Source organism: Carassius auratus, chromosome 7 (assembly GCF_003368295.1).
Source record: "Carassius auratus strain Wakin chromosome 7, ASM336829v1, whole genome shotgun sequence".
Taxonomy (NCBI): Eukaryota; Metazoa; Chordata; class Actinopteri; order Cypriniformes; family Cyprinidae; genus Carassius; species Carassius auratus.
The window spans coordinates 31,046,405-31,069,887 of NC_039249.1; the positions used below are offsets into that span (position 1 = coordinate 31,046,405).

Genomic DNA, 23,483 nt, shown 5'->3' on the forward strand with positions numbered 1-23,483 from the left:
AAACTGATCCATGATCCCTGGTATGCGATAAATAGGCCCAACACCATAGTAGGAGAAACATGCCCATATCATGATGCTTGCACCTCCATGCTTCACTGTCTTCACTGTGTACTGTGGCTTGAATTCAGAGTTTGGGGGTCGTCTCACAAACTGCCTGTGGCCCTTGGACCCAAAAAGAACAATTTTACTCTCATCAGTCCACAAAATGTTCCTCCATTTCTCTTTAGGCCAGTTGATGTGTTCTTTGGCAAATTGTAACCTCTTCTGCACATGCCTTTTTTTTAACAGAGGGACTTTGCGGGGGATTCTTGAAAATAGATTAGCTTCACACAGACGTCTTCTAACTGTCACAGTACTTACAGGTAACTCCAGACTGTCTTTGATCATCCTGGAGGTGATCATTGGCTGAGCCTTTGCCATTCTGGTTATTCTTCTATCCATTTTGATGGTTGTCTTCCGTTTTCTTCCACGTCTCTCTGGTTTTGCTCTCCATTTTAAGGCATTGGAGATCATTTTAGCTGAACAGCCTATCATTTTTTGCACCTCTTTATAGGTTTTCCCCTCTCTAATCAACTTTTTAATCAAAGTACGCTGTTCTTCTGAACAATGTCTTGAACGACCCATTTTCCTCAGCTTTCAAATGCATGTTCAACAAGTGTTGGCTTCATCCTTAAATAGGGGCCACCTGATTCACACCTGTTTCTTCACAAAATTGATGACCTCAGTGATTGAATGCCACACTGCTATTTTTTTGAACACTTCCCTTTCAACTAATTCAACTAATTGCCCAATTGCACAGCCTTAAGAGCGTGCATATCATGAATGCTGGGTCTCAATTGTTTTCTGAGAATCTACTGAACCTACTGGTAACTTGTTTGCCACGTAGCAATAAAAAAATATACGAAAAACCTTGATTATTCTGGTTAGTCACATTGTACTGCTATTATTTTGAACAAAACTGTATACATGCAACTCCCCTGAGAATGCTTAACTGTGCTAACTTTCTAACATTTGAAAACTGCTTGCCAGTTGCTTACTGTCGGGGATTTGTTGTGTCATGTCAATACAGTTTCACTGTTTATAATGGGTTCTATAGTATTTTTTCACTCTGTACCGCTTGCATCCCACATATTTTTTTTTTTTTTACAGTGCAGTCTTTAAACAAACTTAGGTAGCAAGGCTTCCTTTGGGTCAATTAACTAACATAACTAACTAATAACCAGCCCTAACATAAACCAGCCTGGATTGGCTTTAAGTTCAAATTTTGGGTTCAAAGGTATTTATAGAGGGGGGTCAAACTGACATCAACACAACTTATCCCTAACCCTAACCAAATGTGAAACAATAAAAGACAAATCTATTTAAAATGGTAAACTTTTAACAATTACTACTTCACACATTGCAAAAAAATAAATAAATAGATTTTAAAAAGTGTAATGTAAGTGTAGGTGTAATATAAATTTCATACATTCCACAACACATTGTGTGTCAACACTTTGCAGGGATGTTCAAGACCCTAAATGAGAAAAGTCACAAAACCTCAAGAGAAACTTCATCAAAAAGCAATGCATGTCAGACTAACAAACAATATAATTTATGGATTAAGTACCAGTTTCACAAAGGAATGTTGACAGAAAGGTCAGAAAATGATGTTAGTTTAATGCAGTTAGGCACTAATGTAAAATAACTTTAAAGTATTTATTAGTTTTATTAGGTGTTTGCAGAATGACAACAAATTAATTTCAGTTTATCAAATTCCTTGATTTCAAGGGTAAAGCCTATTATGCCTATTTTGTATAATGACCACAACAAACATGCACAACAACCCAAGAGTCAAAATAACCTGTAAAGAAAAATGGCCCATTAACCATATTCAATACACCAAAAATGCCAATCAAGTCTGTTTCTCTAATTTGTCCCGGAACCCCACTGACAAACACACCCTCTTGTTTTGACAGTTGTAATGGCCCTTGTTAAAGGTTGAGTGAGTGTGTGGGTCACAGTTCACGGTGTGATGGCTTTGGCACTAGGACCCAGTGACAGCTGCAGAGCTGAAAGACGAGACTATACAACAACTCTGTGCTCAAAGAGAAGACAACCCTCAATCTGCTGCTTTCAGTGTCCCGCCAAACTTTGTAAAAAGCAAAACACTGCCTTTCAGAGCTCTACTCTAGATACAATGCTCACCTAGATTAGAAAAAAAGTTTATAATGACAAAACATACACGTACCATATTTTCTGGAATATGAGTCATGTTTTTTCATCATCTGAAAAGTGCTGAGACATAATCCAAAGCAACGTATCTAATGCAAGCATTTAAATGATATGGCACCTGTACTTATGGAACCGGTATGCACAGAACCGGATCAGCACACAGATTTCGGTGCCTCTTAAATGCCTGAGCGATTGATTGAAATATTTGTCTTGGTTCTCAAAATTTACACAAGAAGCAAGGGCATCGCTAGGCTTTTTTAGCGGGGCTTGATAAAGTACACAAATTTGCGATCGCCTCAGAGTCGGTCCGCTTAAATGTCATATGAAAACGGCATCAGACCGGTCTCCTCCCCGTCTTTTAGCGCGCTCTTCAATCCGCAGACCGCGTTGGAGCAGTGCGAGCAGACTCAAAACAGTGGACACAAGGTGTGTGTTTTCGATAGATTGTTAGAATATCCATTTCTGTGCGGTTCTTTGTCATAAATACAGTTTACAAAAGGTCACGAGGTAGCAGTCGGTTTTTCATATACTGTAAAGTTTTTGCTCCGTTTCCGCTCATCACACTACAGCTGTTTCCTCCAGCGAAAATCGGTTATTTAGGCTTATTTAAAAATACTTAATTTAATTATACGTACTTTATGCATACTATAAGTCTTAGGCAGTCTGTTGTCAGAATGCATGTGCATTCAACAATCTCACTAGATTATTATTTAAATTTATGGCAAAATGAATGTTTAGAAATGTAAACTGGTATTTCCTACTGACACACAACAGCAAAAGATATAAATAAATGGCTTAAAACTCTTTTTCGGGGTGAAAATACTACTGTGCCTAAGACTGTACTTTACAAACGACATTGTAGTTACTTTGTAAAGAATGAGCATACAGTCATTCACAGAACTGATTAAAGACAGTGTCAGACAGCAATCATTTTAACTAAATATCAGAGTGATTGACAGAGATACAGTAGAAACATTATGTGTGGTTTTCTATTAAATAATTACCCAGATTATGAAATACATTTATTAGCCTTAGAGTTAGGGAAGCTTATGAAATGACAGCATCCAATGAGTGTGTGAAAGCTATGGATTTATTTTAAAAACTTTAAATGTTCTTTAATGTTATCTGTTTTAGTTTTTTTTTTTTTATTATTGTATTTATTTACTTATTTTTATAGAAGTATCGGTTCAGGCACCGTTTAGGCACCGGAAACATTTTAAAAGTATCGAAATGGCATCGGTATCGAATAACACCCAATCGATACACAACCCTATGCAACATATCTGTGTTTTTGATTTTGCCAACTGTCGATATATCGGATGACTACTACAAATTATAACAAACTATATACTCTTTCATGTTTTGTCTTAAAGGGATAGTTCACACAAAAATTTTAATCCTGTCACTAATTATTCACCCTCATGTCGATACAAACCTATAAGGCCTTAGTTCATCTTCAGAGTACAATTTTTTTTTTTTTTTTAATTATTAAATCCGAGAGCTTTCTGACCCTCCATTGACAGCAAATTAACTGAAATGTTTCCAGGCCGAGAAACAGAGTAAGGACATCTGTAAAATAGTACATATGATTTTATAAAGCTACGGGAATATATTCTCGAAAACAAAAATAATGACTTTATTCAATGATTCTCATAGCTTCGGAAAAAGCTTTGGATTTATTCGGGTTTCAAATGAATTAGTGTTCTGAATATGAATGAAGGTCTCATGGATTTGGAACGACATGAAGGTGAGTAATCAATGACAGAATTTGCATTTTTGAGTGAACTATCCCTTTAAACATATTTTGTATTACTTTGCAAGGAAATGGTGAAGGATGAAGGGAAGGCCTCCTATCCAGACTGTCTCTTTGGCTTAAGCAGAATTTTACATACTTTTCTAGAGCCAGTTCCTGTCTGCAGGAACCATTTGCTATTTTATGCTGAATTAGGACATCCGACTGCAGTCTTTCTCTCTATCCTCACCCTGATTGACACATACAGCCTCCTATTTGCTCTGTTATGAGCACAAGCCAAAATCTTCCAAATAAATCATGGGGTCTGCATTTCAGGAATAACGGAATCAATATGCTTTTATAGCAACAAGTCTAAACTTTGCTGGCAGTGATTTGTCCCATATCTGATTTGTCTACAGTATGCGATCATCTGCTTGTAATATGCATTGCATGTGTAACAATGTGGCTCATAACACTGTGCAGCTTTCTTGATGTCTCTGCCTGTGGTCTGGATGACTGAGAAACATTACTCCTGAAGATATGATGGACATCGCTGTTGAGTAAATATGTAACCGGACACCCTGAACAGCTGCCAAAGCTGACCTCTGGTCAATCTTTGCACTCTCAGACAGGTCAGCATCCCCGCACGTCCTGATTTTGCCAAGTTCGATGTGTTCCTAGGTCAACATATTTTGTTGACCCTGGAACAACATTTTACTCCAAAAATATATTCTTAACCATATCCCTACACCTAAACCTAACCTTAACCATGAGTAATCCCTAAAATCAGAGGAAATGATAGATGAATGACACTGATGTAAAAGCACCAAACACTGATTTTAAGCATAAACTTCACAAAATCTATAAACTGGTTCTTCAAATCTGATTGGTTCATCACAATGTTGTTCCAGGGTCAACAACGATGTTGTCCCAGGAACATGTCTCACTTGGTAAAATCAGGTTCTGCCAGCATCCCCAGCACTGCACACTAGCTCTCTACTGGTTATGCTGTCAGGAGAGTTTATCATTAAGACTTTCTGTTTGATCTATATTGGCTCACATATTACTAGTGGTCAACCGATATATCAATGAAATGATCTGACAATGGATTAAAAATAAATGTTTAAAATAAACATGCTTTAGATGACAAAGTATTTTCCACAAATAAGTAATTATTTAGTAAAACATTATTTAAAAGAAAGTAAACACTGTAACCAATAGGGCACTTAGAATTCTGGGAAGTTTGGGTACAGTAGGAATCATACTGCGCTCTGTGCGCTGCCACTCTAAATGCTGTCAAAATAAAAGTCCTGCCTCAAAAACATTGGCCAGGAAGAAAAACTTATTAGCCAATGCCGATATTTGAAATATGACAAATATCAGCCGATATATCGCTCTTGGCAATATATCGGTCGACCACTACATGTTACTTCTTCTGTACAAATAATATACAGTAAATGGTAATATAAAATTCAGGATGGTTTGTGCTACCTACTCCTGTTCTTAATCCGTTTTTTGTTTCTTCACCAAAAATACATGCATTTAAAACTGGAAATGTAAATGTTTGAAGTTTCATTAAGAGTTTCAAGCATAAACCTTGAAGAAATACATTTTAATCATATGGTTTATGCTAAAAGCAGTGACAAATCTGCTAATGGAAAAAAAACCTTTATATCCGATATATTTTAATTATTTAAATGATCAAATACGTGAATACTGTTTTTATACTCCTAAAAATATTAAGCAACAAAAACATGTTTTATCAATAAGCAGAAAAAAACTTCTTAAGAATTAAATCAGCATATTAGAATGATTCCTGAAGGGTAATACAGATTTGCCATCATCACAGAAATAAAATAAAATAAAAGCAGAAACCAGGCATTTTAAATTAGTCACAATATTTCACAATAACTGTTTTTACAGTAAGGGCCTTTGAGAGCAAAATAATTCAATGAAAATCTTAAAAGACAGAAAACTTTTTAATTTTGCAAACTATTTGTTGTGAACTCTGGCTTAAAGTTGTAGTTTCTGCATGAACTTATGAAGAAAACCACAAAATAAACCCTCTTTATATCAGTCTGAGCACTGCTGAATCTTGCACTTGGACTTGATAATTTAAAACTGGTCAGCCAAACCTATTTTCAGACTTTAACCCTGAACAGAGGGAGTGAATGAGAGCGAGTTTGAGAGCAGAGGCTGTGTAGGGTGTTTCGGTGACCGTGTGGCTGAAACACTTTTTGTAATGGCAAATGAGAGGCTTTGCTGCCACTCCTAAACTTTACATTTGATTTGGCCGGAGGGGTCACATGACAGCTGCAAACGAATGCCCTGAGGGCCTTCTGCTTTCACTTGACACTGACAAGCTGTGAGGGACTCCAACACCGCGGAAAGAAAATATTCCCTCTTTCCATGACATCATCCAGCCTGGAATGGAGGAAAGGGGAAGGACGGCAGGAGCAGGAGAGGAGGAGGAGGGGGTGGCACAGCTGGTGACAGCCGCAGTACCATCTGCTCCTGACTAATAGTTCATGCTGCTTTACTTACACTCCCACTACCCTGCTGCAGAGGCCCGCCAAGACTTCAGAGATGTCTGATTGACAATGGCTCTCATCTTCCCCACCACTTCACTCTCATGTGATTCCTCAGAGCCCTCCGTTTCACTTCTCACCTCCAGCGATCAGCTCTGGGACAATCCAAGAGCCCTGAACACCGAGGCTACATCGTAGGGGATTCGTGTTGTTACTTTGTTGTTTTACATTGACAACAGGTCTTTTAAACAGATGCAAAGTGGCAAGTTACCAGCAACAAGTTATAACTCTGTCCACGGTAAAAATGAAGTATTTCAACATACTTACCACGAAAACAGTGTTCACAATCCATTTTATTTTAATAATGAAATGTGACACTGGAAAAATCTAGTATCAAACTTTTTCAACCTGTAATGTATTGGTTCTTAAAAAGTGGTCAGGTGGATGAAGGAGGGAAAAATAATAATGTTTGGTGACATTTTACTACAATTTGAAGAAAAGATTACAAAGGAAACAATGCATGCATTAATTTATGGTGTTAAAATGTGACACTATTAAATATCTAAACTCTAATAGTATAAAGTCTATTTTATTCTAACAATATCCCAATCGTTAGTTCTGCAAAACACAGGCAGATTTTTTGAAAAAAATTACATAAAAATTACAATTGCTATTTAAAATTTGATTTTAAACAATTCGGATTTGCTATGCTTGTTTGTAGGGAACAATTTGGCCATACCTTTGTGATTATATCTATATGGTTAAATAATAATAATAATTACTTAACTGCAAAATAAAAAAAATAAATATAATAATAATAATAATAATAATAATAATAATAATAATAATAATTTTAGATTACTATAAAATTATAATACTAATATTTATTTTAAATTAAATGTATGCATTTAGCAGATGCTTTTATGCAAAGCGACTTACAGTGCATTCAGGCTATCAATTTTTACCTATCATGTGTTCCCGGGTAATCAAACCCCCAACCTTGCGCTTGATAGTGCAATGCTCTACAACTTGAGCTACAGGAACAGTGTATTTAAAATACTTTTTTTTTTTTTTTATGACCTGAACATGTATTACGAAACCGGGTCAATATTGATTTCCTGTTGATTTACCAAACAGGCATTGAGCAAGAATTTGGACCAACTAGATGTCACTATGTCTGGGGGCCTGCCCAGTGCAGCAAAAATTGGAAACCAAGTGATCCTAAGTGTCCAATTGTCATGATCAATGGTCGTTCTTAGGACAAAACCTCATATGAGCATTAAAGAGATTTAGCACTTTTATTATTTGCCATTTTATAATTTGTCAACTGAGCTAAACCAAAATTAACACCTTTCATTTTTCTCACTGCTGTCGAATGTGTTTCCAAAGAAACAGAAAAACAGATTTTGGCCATATCCTGTTTGGAAGAGCCACTGAATTCTTACCATACATCTTGCCCTCATCCGAGAGGATAATTTTGCGGCGTCCACAGGGCGGGTAGATGGCCAGTGCCTCCTGAAAGCTCTGCTCTATGTCAGGACTCCACACCCCCTCTGCATCGTTGTCAATGGGCTTGTCTGCTGAGTCGCTCATCCTCTCAATATCCTCGGCAGAGCTTTCACTGCCACTCCAGCTGCTGGGATCAATGGCGGCGGTTGGGACCTCCAAGCCGAAGCCTGGAGCAGACTAGGGTGAATCCTGAAAGTGACAAACAAAGACAGAGTTGTGGTTACACTCCAGAACAGATGTCTGTCACTGAGATATCAGGTGATGCAGTTGTTCGGTGGTAGGATCATTTTCAGTTCATGCCACTGGTTGAGCCAAAACATTTCCAACCATTCATAAAAATAGAGCTAAGTTTTAAAGAGGTTGCCCTCTTTGGTGAATTCAGTGAATGGCTTTTTCATAGTTGTCTCTGCACATTAAACTGGCATTAGAGAAAGTATTTTAACATTGTAAAAATTACACATTGCATAGTACTGTTAAATTGAATTTGCTTGCATTTCGTTAAAAAGATGGGAATACTGACATGAATATAGTGCAGTTTTTCATATGGAGAATTATGATTTTATGAATTTTGAAGACATGCTTCTTGTAACTGATATCCAATTGCCTGAGGAAATTAGGTTTCTGACTAGAAGGTTTAACCTTCAAACATATCCTTAAACCACCTGACATCTCAAAAAAATTGCATAGAAACCATAAAACTCCTCTGACGAAAGGAGAACAATATCAACCCCAGCTGCCTGGTCTCGAGTTGCGGTTGACAGCTGTTAATGCACAATTACCATTTTAGATCACAAACTGTACTATATAAGTTTTATTTTCAACCTGAAAGCATAAATCTAGGCTATGCCAACGGTTTCAAAGCACAATACAAAACTATGACATTCATCCACTGACGCTCTTTAATCAGCAGCGCTTAATCCGGAAGCACGTATACTTACTTGCCAGCAACCCGCCAAAATAAAAGTTTGAATATGATGAAAATGCTTTTGTTTATTTATTTAACAATACATTTACAATACTTAAAATTGGGAATACATAAAGCGATTCTTCCTAAAGAAGCAAACAAAGTAGTAGTAAATAGTAGCATTTTATTTTTACGTTTATTTACTATAAAATAAATGCATTTGTATTTAATACTAGGACTGCTTTTTATTTTTAATAATATTATCACACACTATTATTTAGTTTATTTACTATTTTTTTTTTCTTTTAAACTAAATAAGTAAAGTTTAATAATATTATAACTATTATTAATTAATTTTTTTATAGTTGCATTTAATGGGTCACACTATATGCAGTATACTCTCTTATGAGAACCAGGCTGAAAAAATTATGTGCACCCCTGTATATATCATATGAACCATTAAGCAGAGTTATTATAGTGATTGTAAACTAAAACCATTATAAAATTACTTGAAATAAAATGAACATGAACATAAATACAACAAAAAATTATTTTTATTTACTTAAAATAATTTTTCAACTAGCTGCCAAAGCAAAATTTCTCATTTTAAATCTAAAGTAACAAACTAAAATAAAAATAAAAAAATACATTATATAGACATATTTTAAAAAATTACAAAACTAAAATTAAAATGAAAACCGAAAAAAACTATTAAAGATACTAAATATCATGTTTTTTGTTTGTTTGTTTGTTATATAATGTTGACTTAAGAAGGCTTGAACCAGCAATTTTCCGGTTACCAGCAGAGTTTTGGCAACTAATCCAAATATCCCCATAAACTGGGGTCATAAACCATAAGAATGCAATTTCCTCCTGAATCTTTCTTTATTCTATACCCAGTTTCACAAAAACCAACAAGGATGTCCAACACACAACACCTCCGAGGACTTTCATTCTTAGAGACTTTCCCCATTACTCCGTGTGCCACCCCATCTCTTCCCCCACCCTCCCGACAGCTTCCTCTCTCCGTGCCTGCTTCCATTCAGCCAGCACAAGCTGTTGTGATGTGGGACTAGCAGCATATGTTTCTTCTAGAATGTCAGTTCACGAGGGGGAAGGGAGCAGGCTGTTGGAAAAAAAAGGGGGAAAAACGCTCTGGGAGAGTGGAGGGAGCTTTTACTGAATTCCGTGTTTGTGTGCTGAATGCTGACACTGCAGAACAGACTCACAGACTGATGAGAGAGGAAAAAAGCCTCCCCTTTCTGACCACTAAATGGTTTGGGCCTTCATGCTCTCCCCCCCTCCAACCTAACTGAATAATGAACTACACTGGTAATCACTTCCAGCGCTGCTGCAAACATAATGTGGTTGTTCAGTGCAGTACCTCATCCTGGAACCGCTTTCTCCCCCCACTGTCAGATATACAAACTGTTTAAAGATGGCCAGTTTAAGGGGAACGCTCAGAAGCTCAGTGTAGATAAACATGTTTACTTCAGCTATCCTTGCAGTGCTGGCTCCCATTTGCTAACAGAAAATCTTCTTGAAAAATGGCTGCCATTGGTCCCTCGGCCAAGCGTGGCCTAGTTGAGAGAGGGAGCTAAGGCCAATGTCTTAACACGTCCGTTTCACCTGATGGAGTTTGACTTCCCTATAGAAAAATACTAGCGACAAAAGGGTGTGGTTTCAAAGTGACATGAACTATACAACTTCAACAGTTAGATTTAGTTAAGCGTTAGCTAGACCATAGTAAGTTTTTACTCTGTAAAAAAAAAAAAAATATTAATAATAAAGTTGTAAAGAAGGAATGATTAACGGTTTGTTGATAAATCATGATTAAATTCCCCACGGTAAATATTAACGTTTCTTATTTGAAAGGGGTCATGACATGGGTTTTTTTATTTTATTATTATGGTCCCCTAGGTGCAATTATAGTATTACTATAGTTAAAAAAAAAAAAACTTTTAAAATGTAGTGAATTATGACATTTTCCCACCCTGTTTCTCATCCTTTGATTCAAACAGTCTGTTTTTGGGTTGTTTCCCCTTTAAGAGTTCAGTGTTAACACCCACTGTTATGATTGGCTAACGACATTTGATGGAACATTTGCTGAATGAGCGTAACTGTTTAGTAGCAGGTGATGCATTCGAAGCGATGGCTCTTGCAATGATAAAACCTTATATGTTTGAGCCGGAATCAGATGAGGAATCAGAGGAAAATGAACCATCACCACAACAACGAAGACTGGATCAGCCCGTGTCCACATGGAAAGTGAAACTATTTTGAATTAATAAAAAAATTGTAACCCGAGACACTTGAAAACGGATTATTGTTGCATAATTATTCTATAGCTTAATATGCTAACAGTTTAACATTATTTACCTAATTTCAATTAAATGAAAGGGTGTACTGCGGACAAAAATGCATGCACAGGTCATATTTGAAGATGCAGCATTGATAAGGCAACATTTTTAATCTTTTATTACATGTAGGCCTACTAAAGGCGACATATTTTCAAGATTCTCTTATACAAATGTGTTTATATTAGCCAGTGATTAAAAGTAATATTGTAAATACCCTTAAATGACAATTCTACATAAATAGGTGAGAACTGCTCTGTTTGTTAGAACGTTAGAAAATACAATGTAAAGTTTTATTCTATCAATTGTAATTGCAGTATTATAAAAATATGGACTATAAATACTTCTTTTTAGGCAATAAAGCTTTTAAGCTTCTTATAAATATAATTATGATGACACAGGTTAGGATTATATAAATAATACCTTTGCTACGACACTTTGCTACGACACTTGTGAGGCGCACGGCGCGACAACGATCCGAAATGAGCATAGTTGTCTTGTGCTGGAGGCGGTCATATGCAAATGGTTGGAACGTCACTTCGCACCGTGACATCACTTCTTACCATGGATCCAGAACGAGCTGTATTTAGAGCTTGATTAAATAAATGGCTCGTTTATAATGGGGAGGACGTCTTAAGCTATGAAACTTGCAGGACGTTTTAATGGTACAAAGACCTCTTATATTCCAAAAGATCAAGGCAAATTTGGTTTCTCATTTCATGACCCCTTTAATTATCATTAAAACACTATTCGATTACTGCAATTTAATTAACTCAGGATAAGTAAAAAGACTATAAAGCATAAATTAAAGTTTAAATAACAGTATCACGTGTGAATAGCACATTCGGAGTGAAAACATGAAATTTTAATTACCGCTATATATATAGGTAATTATACAAATGAATATGAATTAATTAATTATATGAATGTACCTCTTCAGAAAAGATTCAATGACATTTTAGTTTCATCTTTGTTCCATATAATAGCCCACATAATCACAAAAAATAGTGTTCTTAATTGCAGTTCTGCTTTATCCACGGAGGTTAAGGGAAAGCTTTAATTCTGCTGTTCCATAAGTGCCACCTAGTGTCAGAGAGTGGATTTACATTCAGCCTGTGTGCAGTTTTTGTCTGACCAAAATATTTTATAGTCCATGTGACATCAGTGCTTCAACCTTAATTTTCTGCAAGAATACTTTTTTTGTGTGCGAACAAATAAAAATAATGAATTTATTCAACAATTTATTTTCTTCTCGCAGATTCATTAAATAAAAGGTAAACCACTTGGACTACTTTAACAATGTTCTTCCTATGTTTTTACTATGTTTCTTGAATGTGGTAGTTACGGTGCTGTCTATGGAGGGTCAGAAAGCTCTCAAATTTCATCCAAAAAAATCGTAATTTGTGTAAGATGAATGAAGGTCTTGCGGGTTTGGAACGACATGAGGGTGAGTAATTAATGAGAGAATTTTCATTTTTGGGTGAACATGGTTCATAATTGTAGAAACTGCCATGGCAGCTTCAGCCTTTCTCGTCACTTTTTACAAGTATGAGCCAAGGAGTTAAGAATGACATGTAAAGAATTGTAAACGGTACAAGACTGACGGTACAAGATTCGATTTAATGACATGGCAGTAAACATGTATGCCAGGTATGCCTGAATAAAAGCACATACTGCACTTTTACGCAACACTAAGTAAGCAAACTGGGATTTGTGGAAACATGAGCACCTGTAACAATGCTACAAAGTCACATACTGCAGTCAAGCCTCACATATTCATTAGCAGCCAACATTACGGCAAATTGGTGACCTGTAGAAAATTGTTCTGCATAATATGCATTTAACACAACATTGGGGTGTAAATTCAAGATAATTTCAAAAACAGACGATCAAGATTTGAAGTAAAGCATTTTTTTATAATATTACAAACCCTACTGACAAATCACAGTCATTTGTCTGTTCTAAATGATATATCACATTTAGCAAATTACCATATTTTCAAAGATTATTTAAGCCTTCGTAGTAAAATGTGCAAGTAGCAATTAAAGTGTAATTTGCACAAGATGAATGCCAAGCTTAAACTACACAAGATGGATGTTCAGAATAATACTAGACCATGGCAATTTCTAACCACTCACTGCTCTGAGGTTTCTCATCAGACCAAATGGATCTACTCTGAATTTACATTTCCACTTACATTAATTGGAGGTTATTCTGCCTTGGATGGTAATGGAAAGTGTAGTACCTGGTTTTGGATAGGCAGACACTCTTTAGTGAAGAGAAACAGTTGACCTGATGCAGCGAATCACTGCCACTTGACTGGGTCATATGAATGGGTAAATGTTAGAGACCAGGCCATGGATTGTAGGCCGGTAACTTCTTAATGTTACATTTGCATTTACAAGTAAAAACAAGCAATGTTTGCTGTTGCAGATCAAATTTGAAATAAACATGCATTTACAAAAACCAGTGTTAAAGAAAAAAATCAATAGCCTAAAAACAGCCTAATCACACTACATGGCTGAAGTCCCTCGATGATCATTTAGCCTTCGATACATCAACGTAAATGATTCACCCTTTGCCACTATTTCATACAACATCTCTCATGGGAGACCCAGATCAATGCCGCCTAAAAGATAATGATAATTTCCGCCTAGTTCGAGAGCGCTGCTTTATTGGATTACTTCAACATGCACAATAAATGGGAGTATGATTAAAGTAGGATTTTATCTTTTAGCCTTTTCCCCTGCAATTGATAATGAAGCAGTCATTCAACAGATAGGACCAAGAAAATCCTTTGCAAGTCTTACAGTGATGTAAAAGGGGGAAAAATGTGCTTGCTATTTTGCAAAAGTGAACAACACAGGAAGACGACTCTGTCAGGTCACTGTCTTATTGTGTGCGCTCTCAGAAACAATTTCACAGCAAACTGTCAGTTCTTACATGTCTTGTCTAAATAGAGACAAGCATCAGTTAAATGTTTGCTGGGGCCATTTCTTTACTTCTAGGAGGGGGCATATTAAATTTACACCTAAGAGAAACAGACATAGCTTTCAAAAGAATTAAGAGCTATGAAAGTGATCTTTTGAAAGTAACCCTTTAATATTATCTAAACTAATGTTGTCACAATACAAAAATCTGAGTTGTTGACACCAATATCAAGTGAAATTTCATGATAGACACCAAAGTAGGGGTGTCGCAATATACCGGTATTGTAGATAACTGTGATATTCAACGCAACAATTATCGATACCGTATTAAATTAGTGTGTGATGATATACCGTTATTAGCGATAACCAGAATATTTAGAATGAACAGTTCTCTTAAATATGATAACACCACATGTAAATACTCCATCACCAGCTCCCAGGTGACAGTATTGTGCCTTAACGCTGATACCGCTCACACAAAAAGACGACACAGCACTCGCAGCTATTCATAGGAGAGCCGTGTTCATCAGAGTAAGTTGCCATTATTTTACTAGTCATATAATGGGAAACGTTATATTAATAGCCGTTTTCTGTGTTCATATATTGAAGTAAAGGATTAATAAGTACCGCGTTTTCTTTACTCATCTTATTTTTGTATTTGCAATCAGTACAACCTGTGCATAGTAACACTATTTCTTTGTTCAAATCTATTAATAGTTACATGATTAAAACTGATCTTGAAAAACTGAGCGACCACATTGCTAAATTAAACTTGTAAAATGTTAAGTTGGTCGCAGTGCCATGCACTTAACGCCGAATCTGCGGTCATTCTTCAGTAAGGTTCATTAGTTAACATTAGTAAATTTCATTAGTTAACATATATAAATAACAAATAATAATGAACAATATTTCCACAGCATTTATTGATCTTAGTTCATGTTAATTTCAGAATTTACTTATGTATTATTAAAATCACAAGATGTGTTTGTAAACATTAATGCACTGTGAACTAACATGAACAATGAATGACTCAATTTGTGTAATAAATGTATTGTTCATTGTTCATTCATGTTAGTAAATACATTAATGTTAACAAATGACATCTTATTGTAAAGGTGTTACCATTAATATTTATTCATCATACTGTTGAACTTCACAGTATTTTTCTGTCTTGTTATTTCATTGGAGTTTCAAAAAAGATGAAGAACAGAGTCTTGTTCCCTGCATTTATCAGTATCCTTATGTTCGTTGGGTGAAAAAGAAAAACTCCAAGTAAAAAATAATTTGACTGATATCTTTTCCCTCCAAGGTTTCTATAGATATCACAATATATCGAAATTGTGAATTCTTATGGCCACAATAACCGTGATATGGAAAATCTAATATCGTGACAACCCTAAACCAAAGCAAATATGATTGTGCCATTAAAGAAGCTCCTTCATTAAAAAAAAAAAAAAAGAGGTTTAAAAATTCAATTAAATGAAAACAATGTCATGTAGCCTTCAAGTATTTCACTTACATTTTTGGCATCGTTTTCACTTCATGGCATGCATAATTATTTGATTTACTAATTTAATACAGACTTAATGCTGTTGGAATTTGTAATTAAAATTAGTTGCAAAGGTGTTGTTTTTTCTGCGTTTTCGTTTGCATTAAGGATGTACCAATACTGATCCTGGAAATATTTCTGATGATTATTATTTGAACGCTTTGGCAAATAACTAATTAATATTGCACTATTTAAACCCTGTACTGTTTATTTAAAATATATATATATATATATATATATATATATATATATATATATATTCTACTCTACAAGTGAATTGAAATATATTACAATAAATAAATATTTATTTTAAAATGTGTATGATGTATTAATACCTCAGCAAGATGGCATTTTGACCAAAATGTTCATTTAATTCGCAAATGCAGCCATCACGGTGAGACCTACATATAAATATGTGACTGGTATTGTCACATTTTTAATACAGACTTGGAACTTTCACTTCCAAAATGCAAACATGTTGGTCTTACCTAATGAAACATCTTGAAGTATGTCTACAGAAAGGCAGATAAAGTGAGATTTCCTTAGGTGCAGCAGCTCACAGCCACACACAGCCAAAAAGCCTTGACAAATGCATTTTGGCAAGAGTGAAAAAGGATGTAGCTGGAAGCCTTTCCATTTTGACTCATTAAAAATTACACTATAATGGAGAAACAAGTGCTACTCTGTGCTCAAACAATGTGAGCACCTGCATGTCGCATGGAGCACACACTTCCACAATACCTACAGAAAAAAAAAAATCCTTTTGAATATCTTAAGCCAAATTCTGTTTCGGGCCTAACATTTATTCTCAGAACAAAAGTATATCACACACTAAAATATTCTAAATAATATTTCAAAATTATCTTATAAAAATATATAGTCTTTCATGTGAATGTCTACGTTTTGTATTCATCTTGCTGAAGTATGTAAAATCACTGTGAATAAACAACAGATCTAAAAAAAAAGATATTTTGATTATTAGTATGTTACCGGGAACTATATTATCGTATTGCCTTGAACTGTATCAGGCCTGGCCTGGCTGGGTTTATGGATATTTTAACACTGCTTCTTATAATCATCATATTGCCAGATTTTAGGAATCAACACAATAAATATAATTGTATTCCTTTGTTTCAGACTTGCATGAGATGAATAACCATGACTGTGATCATACAAGCCCACAGTATTGTACAGAATGGACTGTTATTTTTATTTTCCTATATGGCGGCTGCCAATCAAACTGTAATTCCCTGTATCAGCCCGAGGCACCACACCAAACACCGTTAACCTTCTGCACACATTAGAGACATCCACACTCATTCACTTCTATACCTCTCTATGCATGCATATGTGTGTGCATACTGTACATACAAGCTTTTGTGTTTGTGTGCTCAAGTGTGTCAGCACATTTGTGTTGCATTATGCGTGACAATACACCAACAGATCTGAGCCAGGATGTGCCTAAACATGCCTCCCTCACAACTCGAAGCCATTATATATTCTCTCCCATAACAACTCCACAGCTCGGGATACATATGGAAGAGAGGAAATGTATGAGAAGTGACACGGAGAGCTCTAGACATGTCTGTGGGGGCGTTTCATCATTGTCATTAAAGTGAACACATGCCTTCATTGTCCGATTATTCGGATTATTTAAGACCAGACAAAGAGAGTCACGTGTGAGAGAACAAGTTATTAGTCAAGCACTGTATAAATGTGTACCGTGAACTCCTTTGAATACACATATTTGATGCTTTTCTGCTGTGATATAATGAATATATTACATTATTGGCATAATTCTTATGCTAATTCATATACTGGTTCTCAAATAAGGTTTATAAATGTGCCCTTTAAGAGGTTACTCTTTTGTGGTGGAAATTTGCATTTCAATAACTTATTTGTGTTTGCACATCTCTTGCTGCAGTGGTGTATATGTGCTACAGTCATTTTAATCATTTCACAATGTATAATACTGAAAACACTCATTTGGATGTTCATTAACTTGTCGTTATTATATCAAACTCTTCTGAATAATAATAGTATACAAACAATCGTGTAAAGGATTATAAGTAGAGCCACGTGTATCTGGGTACTTTTTTCTATTTTCTGTGGAAGAAATTAAAATATGGTAAAATGCATTGAATGAAGGGGAGAGGACTAAGCATTATATGTTCATATAAACTATTTATGAACATGCAAGGGCAATGGACATTTACATTCTGTAAAATGGCCAGCTTTAGAATTCTATGGAAATCTGCAGAGCTTTCTATGTTAAATCTGTGGATAATGATTCCAAGAATACCTAAACAGAGAGAGTTTTTTCTTGTGGGATGCTTGGTGGGAATTGCAAGCCACTAATCACTATAAAGCTGCTTTGGAATAATACATATTCTGAATAGTGCTATACAAATATGTTAAATTAATTTTAATAAACAGGAATTTAATGAATTTTTGGTCTTAAAATATGTTTTGTTTTGTTTTTACTCCAAGAGGTTTCATTTAATTTCAGCATTAGTAAATGTTATTGCTTTTTTGCTTTTTAAGACTTTTGGGAATTCTAAGACATGTTTGAAGCAGTATTGTTTTTGTTAACGTAATCTTTTTTCTTAAATTGAAAAAGCAGAAAAAAATATATAAGTATAGCATGGGAAAATTACACTTAAAAAAACTTCAATTAATTAGAAATATTGAAGTATTAAAATTACTAAAACTAAAAATAAATTAAAACAAAATATATATTTTTTAGTGCTGAAAACATAAAATTTGAAACAAACACGAAAATAACAATACAAAACATTTATAAAGACTACTATAGAACATGGATAATACTAAAATAACTGGTGTGAACTCAAATTATATATTTTTTTTATTTTTAGAAATAAACTTTTAAAGGAAACATTTAAAATTGCTGATGTATCATAAGTATATATGTATATAATCTACTAAATTAAAATAAATTGCATTGCTAAAATAATTTGGTCTTGACACAATCTGAGGAGAAATATATATAGTTCATATTGAAATCTGACTTTTGATTGCTGATTAAAAATGGAAAAAAAATACATTTGTTACAAACAGCCAATTTCAACAATAAACCCAGAACCTGACCAATCATACATGGCTTCTAATTAGAACCGATTAGTCAAATAGTCATTCGGGCAACCCGAGGATTACTTTTGTAGTTTTGCGCATCACTTTTAGCTCGAACCTGAACTAGGCAAAATCAACAGTGCCGAACATTCATAGTTGCGAGATAAGTGGCTCTCCACTAACTTCAGCGTGATCAGCTTCCTACATCTCCGGCTCTGGTCACAAGCCTGTCAAAGCCAAAGTCTAGTGTGCACTGCCTGTTAGAACACTAATTATCACAGCTTCTAAGAGGCAGGAATGTCACCTGTAGAAACAGTTGCAGCCTTAACAAATAATTGCATGTTCCTTTCTGCCCGTCTCCAGCACCATGGAAATGGTCTTATTAGCGAGATAAAGGAGGAAGCAGGCAACAAGTGAATGCCATGGTGAGAGCGGCCCGTGGCTGTGACACGGCATGATGGGAGATGACACTTATCGACAGATTACATAAACCACTCAGGTTCTAGCTAAGCAGGAATTTGGCTCCCTAAATGAAGAGAACCAATTTCAGCCATCGCACAGGGCCGAGGTAATGAAATAGAAGATGAGAGGTCTGAAATGTAATTTTCCACGCGGACTCCTTTTGTGCCACTATCTCTGAAGGTGCAATAATGGTTCGCTGAACGACTTTCACTGACCCCATAATGACCCACGGTAGTTAAGGTCCCTGAATGAAGAACTATAATTACCATATAATTACTAAATACCTCATATTGTGTATTATTTGCTGAGGGGAATTATTTCAGTAATGTCTGAAGTATTTAAAAGTATGCTTGTTTGGAACAAGCTGCATCAAATTATGCATATTCATAGCAGCGAGACATAACTGAGATTCCACGCTCCGCATCCGTCCGCTAACAAATTCATTATCGCTGGAATGCTTAAAACGACTTTAGTACAACGCATGAACCTTGAGAGGCAATTTTACTAATTTTTAAGCCAAAATTGAAAGGGACCATTCAGATTTCATTAACATTGTTTGCATAATAACATATTTTCATAGAAACCAAAGTCTACAATGACTGAAACGAAATCAAAATGCTTCATCAAAATGCCTTGTCAGCCAATTATCAGTTTCCTCATCGCATATAACTTTCTAGTTCTTGCTATGTCCCTTTCTTTAAATATTTTAACTTTCATTTGATTTCAAAATGTTTTAGAATTAAATAAGTGTGTAAACATCGTTATGAATGCTTTTTGAGTTTTAAGTCTATGAACACTCCAAGAATCTCTGTTTGCAAGGAAAGAGAAAATCGATTGATCTGTTTTGTACTGGATCTTTCTGCTGGTTCCATGAATAAATCTAAAGTCCCAGAGCGCTGATCAATCAATGATTGAGTCTCTCACAACCAATCTCCTAAAGCAGACAGCAAAGGTCCAGTGGAGTAGACGGCCACCAGCGCTCTCCTGCTGGCAAGACCCAAGCGTTTATTTCATGCCTCTTTAAACTGATAGGGTTAGATGCGGTGAAACCGTCTGATAGCATCCAACTCAAACCTGAGGCCCGAAGCTTACCGCCCAATGCTGCAACCCTGGGCCGCTTTGGGATCAATTTCTGCTGGCCGGAGTGCTGGATTGATTTACAGGGCCTGTCAAAACAACTTTCTCCACCTGCCTCCAATGCGCCACAATCATGTGCAATGTTTGGCCCATCACACCCATGGCACACGAAAGGGCAGAGGCATTAGTCCCATTTCCTGCCTGAGGCTCAAAGTAATGTTTTGCACAAACATGAAAATTTTCATGACTCATTCCAAACCCGCATGATTTTCATTCTTCCGTTGTTTTGAAGAATGTTCATTCATGCTCTTTTCCATACAATGAAAGTGAAAGGGGACCCAATGAACGACTGAAAAAAAGAAGTCTCTACTTCTCATGCACTACATTCCCAAGTCTTCCGAAGCCTTATAATAGCTTTGTGTAAGGAACAAAAGAAAATGAAGGCTATAATGTCATTTGTGTGACAGAAATATGCACGTTACGAGAAAAATGCAATTTGACTTAAGATCAATGTAATAATCCAGAATAATCAACATAAATTTGATTGCACGGAAACAACCTGCATGAAAATTCCGCTCTTTGTGAAAACAATCAAAGATTGGATTCAAATGAATGCATTTCTTTAAATAACAATAAAGAATTCAATTATACTTCAATATTGTTGACCTTATCCATGCTTCTTAAGGATGCATTAGTTGACCTTATTAAAAAAGCATGTCTATTACATTATGCATCAAATTCCACATTCCCAACTTGCGTTAGACGTTAAACAAGTGTGGAAATAGTGCATATAAAACAAGTACTAAAAGCTGTGAATAAATCCTGAGACTTCCCAGCCAGAACGAGGACACAGGCCGAGCGACATGCGGTGAGGCATGAGGAATGAAATGGCAGTGATGAGCAGAGAGGCCATCTGCATTTCACAAGTCCCAGCATGTCAAAGACAGCGTCGGTTTGGACTGCACCTCCATCTGTCATAAATCACTTCTTCCCACCACAGCACTAATGGCGGAAAGGTCACATGGAATTTTCTGACACGCTGTTTGTTTGTCATCCATCGGCAAAGGGATGCGCCTGTGTTTATTGGTGCCTCATGAGCAGCAGCGACCAGATGAGACCCATCCACCGGGCTCTGCACTAACATGCTAGTAAAACCACCCAGCTGGTCAGGTTGGGCAAATGCTATTTAAAAATATTATTTTGAAAGGCTATTGGTTCAAAAAGCTTAATGACAATCAATCATGGACATGTTACAAAATGTTACAGTTTCTTACAACCTCTATTACAAGTTCAAAATTAAAAGAGTTTCCTTAAGTGACAGAACAAAACATTTGGTAATTGACTTACCCTCATGTTGTTACAAAACTGCATGAATTTCTTCTGTTGAACACAAGACAATATATTTTGCAGAAAGAAAAAAAATGTAAACGTGTTTATTCAAGCTAAAAATGTAATTTTTAGGTTAATAATTAGGTTGGAGACAGACCAGCAAAAATCATTTTTATGGGACCAGTCAAATAGAAAATAGATCCTTGAGGAAACATTTGCCACTTTCTCCAGTGTACTTACACCTATACTCAACTGTTTTTAGTTTAAAGTTTAAACTATAAACCACACAGTTGGAGTGTGTAGCTTGTTCACTAGTGGTGAGCCAATAACTGTTCTGCAAAAACCGATTCAGTCTGCCATTGTTCAGAAAACAGTGAGTCCCGTGCTACACTCATGCCATTGGCTCAAACAAACACAGTTATGTTTAGAAAGCACCAAAGGATCTTAACCGTAAGGTGTTTGTGTTCCACAAAAGAATGAATGTTGTGTGGAGTTTTCGTTTACCATTAAGAATGATTCACTTCACCTTTAAAATCAATGGATGGATAACATAGTAAATGTCTGCAGCCACTGCAGCCGTGTATATAAAACAAGCCGAGCCCCTGGAACTTAATATTTGCATAAGGCATTGGAGAGGTTAAGCAGTGTTTACAAAGCTGAAGGCCGCACTGTAGCAAGATTTCAAACTCATTGAACATGCCCACTTTGCATACTAATGTCCAGAGGTAGCTTAAAGTCTGTATCTTTTCCCTGTAAATCCAGGCCAGCTCCAGGGCAGAGGGAATCTGCCCGGGCCCCACCGCTCATGATAACAATACAGCAGGAATTAATGAAAGGCCTGCTAGGGATTTATTACGACGGAGGAGACCAGAATACGGTGCCAGAGATCCTGGACGCTCGACATTTGAATACAGACCACAAATTATAAACACTTTCAGTAAATGAAGTGACTGAGTGTCTTTGTTCCACAGGCGTACATCTTCCTATTGCTAGCAAGGAACAGGGCGCTCAAACCACTAGCGTGGCCAGCTCTGGGAAAGGAAGTTATTGAAGCCTGGATTTCCTGCTTTCAGCTGTGGCCAAGAACTTGGAGGTTTATGGCGGTTTCAGGAACTGACTCATCTAATGATTCATGGATCAAAGATTGCTTTTCACATGTGTCTGGTCACGGAAAAACTTGCTAGAATAAGAACGTACAACAGTCAAACAGTATGCTATAGATGGCTGAAGGGAAGGGTATTATTAAATATAAAGGACAAGTTCTTCAGAATAACATTTTTTTTTTTTTTTTTTAAAGAAGTTCAGACACCATTTGAATCAACATTAATTTCTTCCTCTGAACTGACTAAGCCCTCCATCTGGTTTGAATTACAAGAATATAACTTTGAAGTGTTGGAACTGGTCTCTCTAGCCTTTTCAGGTAAAACAACAAGCTAAAAATTCTCTTGAATTCACAGAAAATCTCTTCTATCAGGAATGTTTACTTGAAGAACACTCCAAAATCAGGCAAAAATTTAATTTCAAACTAACGTGGTCTCTGTGTTTTAAAAAGTGTGCATGTAAAAATAGCTCCAAAGCATATTAGCGCATCATAATCACTTCTGCAGCTGATAGGCCAAGTCAAAAATTTTTACATTTTTATAATATTACCAATGGGGTGCAAAACATTAACAGCACTAGCAGAAATGGTCGTCGGGACGAAGTGTGCTCTGAAGCTGGCAGTCATTTTATGGCAGTTGTCCTGAAGCACATTTACTTACATGACGTCAGTGGCTAAGAGCCAGCTTTTCATTTTGGTGGCA

The 23,483-nt window shown here is 36.0% G+C and overlaps 1 protein-coding gene across 6 annotated transcripts in view; it reads right to left on the bottom strand.

Moving 5' to 3' along the window:
* tead1b (TEA domain family member 1b) overlaps window positions 1–23,483 on the bottom strand; it is a 69,009-nt gene that overhangs the window by 39,238 nt on the left and 6,288 nt on the right. For 5 of the 6 annotated variants that reach the window (XM_026268425.1, XM_026268429.1, XM_026268427.1 and 2 more), the window contains exon 3: window positions 7,920–8,172. In XM_026268425.1, coding sequence (XP_026124210.1) covers window positions 7,920–8,067 — 148 coding nt within the window. In that variant the 5' untranslated portion in view covers window positions 8,068–8,172. Of the gene's footprint in view, window positions 1–7,919; window positions 8,173–23,483 lie in introns of those variants that run through there. The other variant, XM_026268430.1, reaches the window with a different exon arrangement.